Genomic DNA, 7,766 nt, shown 5'->3' with positions numbered 1-7,766 from the left:
ACACACCACTCCACATCATTATTTTTATTTTTTTTAATTCAAAAATACAATAAAATTACTTTTTTTAATTCAAAAATTAAAATAAAATTACATTTTTTATAATTAAAAAGCATTCATTTTTTTAAAACTATTTTTTCATTAATTATAAAAATAAAATAACAACTTTAAACTACATTACTTAGTTAATCTAGAAAACAAACATTACATTAATAAGAAAACGAACAAATGTACATATAAAAATCTTAATCGTTGTTTATGCTATGTTGGTACAAATGTTCCGCGACATCTTCTCAAAGATTGAAACACGTTTCACTGTTATGAATTTCAACAACTCGCTCCAAAAAAGCATTCGTTCCGGGTACGAACTCCTCAATTGGAACGACAACGTCATTCGGATCATACGTGCAAATCGCTCGACCTTCATCTTCAATAATCATTTTATGCATTATAATACATGCTAGGACCATTCGTTTAATTCTTTCTTTATCCCAGAGTCGTGTAGCATATTTCACTACATGTCATGTTTGCTTAAGGACTCCAAATGCCCTCTCGATATCCTTTCTCGCCGATTTCTGTTTTTTTGTAAAAAATTTTGTTTTTTCACTTCGAGGAACCGAGTATGCCTTCATCAATGTAGAATAATCCGGGTATATCCCATCACCAAGGTAGTAACCATATTTGTAAGTGTGCCCGTTTACCGTGAACGTCATATCAGGTGCTTTGCCGGTCCAAATATCATTGAAAAGTGGAGACTGACCAAGAACATTAAGGTCGTTGTTAGACCCCGCTACTCCAAAAAAAGGCATGCCATATCCACAAATCTTGAGATGCAACAGCTTCTAGGATGATAGTTGGTTCACCTATATCTCCTCGAGTGAACTGACCACGCCATGCAGTTGGACATTTTTCCCAAGCCACATGCGTACAATCTAGACTGCCAAGCATACCAGGAAATCCATGCCTCTCTTCATGAGCCGAATATAATCTCTCAATATCACGTTGAGTAGGTTTACGCAAATATTCTTCGTGAAGAACCTCATAAACACATGCAGAAAACCAATCTACACATTCAACTGCGGTCCTCTCGGATACCTTCAAGTATTCGTCAGATGCATCAAATGCTACACCGTATCCCAAATACCTAAGAGCAGCCGCACATTTTTGTATACTACTAAAACTCATTCTTCCTCTAGCGTCGGGTTTTTGTTTGAAAAAATCATAACGAAATTCTAAAGCATTACTAATACGTAAAAATATAGCCTTATTCAGACGGAAACGACGTTCGAACGAGCCGTCATTATAAAGACAATTATCGGCAAAGTAATCACGTACCAATAAGTCGTGTGCGGCTTGGCGATCACGATTGACGACCGCCCTTGTACGCGCTGCATTCGAACTTTCTTCGGCGTGAACGTGTTGCACAACATTGAAGAATGCCTCGACGAATTCTACGTCGTCATCCGAGTCAAAACTTTTTAAAAATTCCATATGTATTGTGGGATCCATGTGTATGTATTTTGTGGTTTAGAGAATAGAATGGGGTGTAATAGAATGTGTATGTATGTGTATGTGTTTTGGTAATAGAAGTTTATTTATAATTGAGTTTGAAAAAAAAACGGCCAAAATAGCCGTTCAACGGCCAAAATAGCCGTTCAACGGCCAAAAACCAAACAACCAATGAAATGCATCGTTTGAATCCGTAGTCCCGAGCACGACTCACCACGAGCACGACCTACCACGAACCACCGGGACGGTGTGCACGTCCGTGGTTCGTGGACACCTCAACCACGAAGTGCCTCGTGGTTAGTATACCATACGGCCTTAGAAGGAAACATGTTAAAGCGCTTAGAAAAGCACAGCTTTTATGAATCCTTATAAAGTTCCAAATCGTTAAACAACGTACACTTATAGGATTCATGGAACTGTAATGACAAGTGTCATCATGTTATTTTTTAGCACTTCACCAATGTAAATTCCACTAATATAATACCATATTTGAATGTATGTTAGCTTATATATGAAAAATAATCTCATGTGTAAATTAACGAACTGTAAAAAATTGTTTTTGTAGGTAATGAAACCTAAATAATGATGATACGAAACGTAAACGGGACCTAAATGACGACAAAGTTTAATTTTAATATTGAATATGTATAAAGCATGATTGGATTGCAAGGAAAGACGATTTGAATCTTGATTGCTACCTAGTGGAAAGGTGAGTAAATATAGATTATTTTCATTTTGCGATACATGTAACCAAACTATTATATCAAAACAAAGGTCGCGACTCATCTCTACATCGAAAGTATATGTTTTTTTAAGAACTATTTGGACAACATAAATCCATATAGTGACCTATATGAGTCTAATTATATTGGTTCCAATATTTTTTGTACCGAATCCGAACCGGACCGGATTGTCTAAAAATACGATACCCTGTTAGTCAGTTTATCCTAATCAAATAAGAAGTTCTGTCAAATAAAAATTGAGAAATTAAATTACCTCCTACCTTTTATGCTTACAATTATTTCTACTCATTAAAATTATGACAAATCACCATTCAATTTAATATATTCCTAATATAGTCTTAATGAGTTAGTTAAAAAATATGAAATGATAACACTTATCATAATCTTATTGGGTAAGAACATTTGTAGGCATAAAAAGTAGAAATCAATTTAATTTCTCATAAAAAAATATGAAGGAAACTTTTGTCTGGTTTAACTTATTTTATTTGTTTTTTCTAGTTAATTCTTTTACTTACTCTTTTGACATTTAAAGATAATATCAAGCATAAATCGGCCTTTTCATAAATTAATAATGATAATTCAGAGTGTATATTATTTTAACTGGAAATTGATGGGTTCTTCAAATATAATTTGTTTAGTTTTTTTGACAAAATTTTGAATAAATAAACATCTTTGGGTCATGGGCTCGAAGTACATAAAGATTGTTTTTTATGGGCCTTTGAATCCTTTTTCTTACTTTGAGTTTATTAAAATATTTAAGTTTCCTTTTTGAAATCTTATGGCTAGAAATTAAATGTAATATCTCCTCGTTTAAACTATAAACTAATGTATAAAATTTAATTATGTGGTCAAGATCAAAGTCTTGGATTTCAAATTCCTTAGTTGTGTTGAAGAAAGAAACATTAGTGCACTAAGCTTTTGAAAGGCACTACAAATAAAAGCATACAACTTAATAAATTATATTTTTAATATGATACTTTATTTGTTTTCTTCAATAAAACTTTGTTTGCTTTGATATTTATATTTTAACCGTAAATCATAGTTATCAGGGTTAAACTGAGGCAAGAAATAGGAATGACATTTTATTTATGTAGTATTTAATTAGCATAGCGTCTTACCGCTTTTTTCTATTAAATTATGTACACTGTTAACAGTGTAACAATTGGATAGGTGTTTTCTTATATGCATTGCCTTAAAAAGGAAAAATAAATATATAATGTTTTAATAGTAAAAAAATTAAAATAGGATTTTGTTAGCTCCGCTGTTGCAAAATTATATTCCTGATAATATCTTTACAAATTACAAATATATTTATTGTTTTCTAAAATGCAATAAATTAGTTTTTAATTATGAAAATAATAGTAACCTTTTGACTATTCAGAATGATCATCTAAAAGGTTTCGAGCCAAATATGAAATATTTAATAAATTTGCACAATGGGATTATATAATGGAACTTGTGAAAGCTAATAAACTCCTTATGTAATCAATCAGATGGACATTTTGTCGACGCATTTGAGTACAAAGCAGAGTTTATTATTGTATTAAAGTGAATTAGCTACTTATATTAGGTGAGCCGTCTAATCAACAGCTTAAATACTAAAAAATGGGTCCATATATGTTTCTATATCTATAGAATAAGAGGGATTGGGACATATGACTCATGTAATCATACCATCGTGCACAATTTGAATATATATACAATTAAGGTTTTCAGTCACACGGTTGGATGAAGGCGGTGTTTGTTCTTCAAATGGGGTATGATTGATTGATAATCATGTCATGTGGTTGACTTTTCAAACTCCTGCTATGAATTAAATATGATTGAGCAGAGATGTAGTTTTACGAAAATGATTGGACAAAAATTAACTTACTAAAATAAAACAATGTGACAGTAGACAGAAATCAAACTCATAACAAATAAATGAGGGGAATAGTACTTTTGATCGGCCACCTTCAATGATCCATACTAATATCGATCGATATTCTTTAACTATAATAGTAATTAGATATACTTAATTAATATTCTATGCAATATTATTGACGCGTTTTAAAATTAAATTATTCTTATAGTATGCATAGGGAATGAGTAATTAAATCCTGGGGAAGATACAAGAGGGTTCAAACTCCAATTATCCATACGACTTATCTTAGATAAAATACAAAAAACTATGTCCATATTTTATTCATCCTGACGTACCATCTAGCTTTGTAGATGATAAAATTTCAAGATGACCCAAAAAACAAGGGTTTCCATTCTAAAATGTCAACAAAGGGTATGTGTCGCTATTATTGTTCTCGTTATCAAAATCTTCCCTGGCTCCGGTGTATGTATATATATATATATATATATATATATATATATATATATATATATATATATATATATATATATATATACAGAGAGAGAGAGAGAGAGAGAGATTAAGTGAAGGAAAATTAAGGGGGAAAGACTGCCTAATGAGTAATGATCTAGGCTTTATAGCATGGTAACAAGCTTTTTTGGCACATCTTGATGGCTAATGATCAAGCTCGGACGTAAACCTATATACACAATAGTACGTAGTGGTAAAGGCATAAACTGCAAAAGATAATATTTTATGATAATATGAATTAACATGGTGATCATAAGAAGCACAAACTGGCACTCTAGGGTCAATAGAAACTAAATCAGTTCCTCATCATTCTAACAGCAAGCTCTTGAAGCTCACCCAAATCACTTGGGAAAGGTCTCTTTTTGTTATTGTAAATTTGTTGAAAAGATATATCATGGTAGTGATCCTCTCTACCTTGTCTCTCTTGCATCCCCATTCCTTCACTGTTGTGATCAATGGATTCAAGTGAACTCTCGGGCGAAAGCGAAATGTTTCCATTCATAATACTCGCGAAATTTGGATAATTCTGATACGTAGCGGTTCCTGCGGGCCATTGAGTCTCTATGTTTCTTGAATCGAAGAAACCTTGGGCCATTTGAGCCTTCATTTGCATCAGCTGTGTTTGTAAGCAAGCGACCTACCATTCAATTATCAAATTAATTAAATGAGAAGAGAACCCATCGAATAAAACGACCTCAATGATCAATCAAATACATATATGTGCATATATATATATATATATATATATATATATATATATATATATATATATACCTGTTGCTGCAACGCAAAGATATGCGCAACACAACCATAAACTGGATCTTTGATCCTAGCTTGAGCTTCGTATGCAATGGTGACCACCGCCTCGCAGCGATCAGCAGCAGGCACATGAAGCAGTAATTTGGAAACATTGCTTGCACCAAACACTTTATGAATGGCAGCGAACCTAGCTGGACCTTGTTCAGAACAGAAATAGGGTGCAAAGATGCAGTCTGCGGCACACTTTCGTCTTAGAAATTTGCATGCACCACAAGGGGAGCCAGTGCCAGCAGCAGTTGCCATAATGAAACTGAAAGATAGAGCTGCAGGTCTAATGGGAAGATAAGTGAACACAGAAATAGTGAAAATAAAGCGGGTCTGAAGGGGTTTTAAGGTAGGGGAAGGGAGACAAAGAAGGTGTGCCTGTAGGGTTATAAAGTGACACTCACTAAATGCTTATGCAATTTTGGGATCGATTATTTGATGGAGTACTATATAGTATCAACATCCTAAAAATAGACTTCATATATATTAGTTTTTACAAAATTTACTCGAATAAACAAACAAGGAACAAATATCCTATTTGGTCTACTCATGGAACACAAATAGTTTAAACTTCAAACAAATCATAAATTTATATATATACCTAAGTAAAGTTAGAGGGTCTCTCAGGGTTTTCATCAATAACTCGGTATATTATAGATATTTAGTTTCAATTACTTTAGGCCAATCTTAGTATTCTAACTAATGAACATGTCAAAAAAAAAAAAAAAAAAAAAAAAAAAAAAAAAAAAAAAAAAAAACTTTATATTTTATGTTACTTCCGGATTAAACATTCAATTTTATTTTGCCTGAAAAAAAAATCTTATACTTTTTCATTTTCATTGAATTGGCCCTTTTAGTCATTTTTTTATAAAAAAAATAAAAAATATAAAGGGTTTTTCGAAAAAAAACTACAAAATTTAAAGTTTATTTGAAAGAATTTTGAAGATTGAAGTTTTTTTCAGAAAAAAAAATAAATACAAAATTGATGGTTTTTATGGAAAAAATGAAAAAATATAAGATCTTTTTATGTCAAAAAAAAATTAAGGTTTAATTCGGAAATTATATATATATATATATATATATATATATATATATATATATATATAAAATGAAAAAAATATAAGATCTTTTTATGTCAAAAAAAAAATTAAGGTTTAATTCGGAAATTATATATATATATATATATATATATATATATATATATATATATATATATAAAGTTTTTTTTAGATTAACCCTTATAATATTTGAGAGATTTTGCGATAATATTATTTTTACCCCATGGGGTTTGTTATAGACTTTATGCATGAATTTCTTATATTATTTTTTTACACGGCTAATTATACATTCTTGAATTCTAAATTGAGCCCCAAATCATGGTAGTGGAAGCTGGAAAGCAATGTTTAAGGGAGGATGAGGCAGACGAAGTGGTCTTCTGTAACACCTCGTTTACTAATTGAATAAATAGATAAAGTTGAGGAATGGATAGTAGCCCTAAAATAAATAATTTTATAATAAGAGTTGGTCTCGAGGAGTTAATTGTTACAATGTTGGAAGTCGGGGGCTAAACGTGTATGTTTTAGATTGGTTCTGTAAATAATCATATGGGCAGGGACTACTTGGTATTTTATTGGGACTTAATTTGAAGAGATTTTGGAGGCTTGAGGCCTAAATGGTAACATATAGAGTTGAATTGTAAATATTTTAGAGGAAATGGGTTAAAAAGGTAAAATATTGATCTAATTCTAATTAAATTAGAGTTGGAGGGACCAGAGTTGTAATTTTGCGAAAGATTTAAAGTGGTCGGGGATATAACCCGCCACCCTCACCATGTCAAACCCTAAACCTAAGGTTCCAGCCACCAAGAGTGAAGTAGCCGCCATCTCCTTCTCCTCGTCCTTTTCAGATCCGACCAAGTCGCAATCCACTGTCGGCGACGCTGTGAGCGACAATAAGCACCGTGACCAGTCGAATAAATCCGTATCGGTTGGAGATCGACGAGCTGATGTCGTGATTCTTCCATCTCCGGCGCCACCATAGCTGTTGGATTCAGAGAACCCCGTCGCGCCTCCTGTAGTTGTTGAGGATGAAGTCGGACGTGGGAGATCAGCCGCCATCATCGGAGTCGCCCGACCATCATCTAGTCACGAGCAACCCAGATGCCAACGGAAGCTATGACCACTGCCTTGCGTGTGCTGCTGCTGCTCCCCTTCGACGACGGCTAGGCCGCCACCTCCCTTATTCTTGTTGCATCATCACGGTTTCGCTGCTTCCAGAGACTTTGTGATCTGTAAGGACTAACCACCGCCACCACGGTGAGGTGGTGGCTGCCATCGCCA

At 33.2% G+C, this 7,766-nt stretch overlaps 2 protein-coding genes across 2 annotated transcripts; both read right to left on the bottom strand.

Moving 5' to 3' along the window:
• Positions 1-777: 777 nt before the first annotated feature.
• On the bottom strand, positions 778-1,488 carry LOC145075335 (uncharacterized). Its single transcript, XM_079021616.1, has one exon. It carries the CDS (start codon positions 1,486-1,488, stop codon positions 778-780), a length of 711 nt encoding a protein of 236 aa, XP_078877742.1.
• Positions 1,489-4,825: 3,337 nt separating this feature from the next.
• Positions 4,826-5,852, bottom strand: LOC145073822 (LOB domain-containing protein 16-like). Its single transcript, XM_079020309.1, has 2 exons — positions 5,398-5,852; positions 4,826-5,260 (listed from the first exon to the last, which is right to left on the bottom strand). Exons 1-2 carry the CDS (start codon positions 5,683-5,685, stop codon positions 4,919-4,921), a joined length of 630 nt encoding a protein of 209 aa, XP_078876435.1. The 5' UTR covers positions 5,686-5,852; the 3' UTR covers positions 4,826-4,918.
• Between the last annotated feature and the right edge of the window lie 1,914 nt (positions 5,853-7,766).

This window comes from Lactuca serriola, chromosome 9 (genome assembly GCF_051521515.1).
Source record: "Lactuca serriola cultivar US96UC23 chromosome 9, Lser_US96UC23_V15, whole genome shotgun sequence".
In the NCBI taxonomy this organism is placed as follows: domain Eukaryota; kingdom Viridiplantae; phylum Streptophyta; class Magnoliopsida; order Asterales; family Asteraceae; genus Lactuca; species Lactuca serriola.
Note: the sequence above shows the minus strand (reverse complement) of the source record. Positions and strands in the feature narration are given on the sequence as shown.

Bases quoted from the DNA above. Each gene is read 5' to 3' on its own strand.
- LOC145073822 (XM_079020309.1), bottom strand. From the start codon at position 5,685: ATGGCAACTGCTGCTGGCACTGGCTCCCCTTGTGGTGCATGCAAATTT. The intron at 5,261-5,397 runs GTATATATATAT...ATTGAATGGTAG, and splicing joins TCTTTGCGTTGCAGCAACAG to GTCGCTTGCTTACAAACACA.
- LOC145075335 (XM_079021616.1), bottom strand. From the start codon at position 1,488: ATGGAATTTTTAAAAAGTTTTGACTCGGATGACGACGTAGAATTCGTC.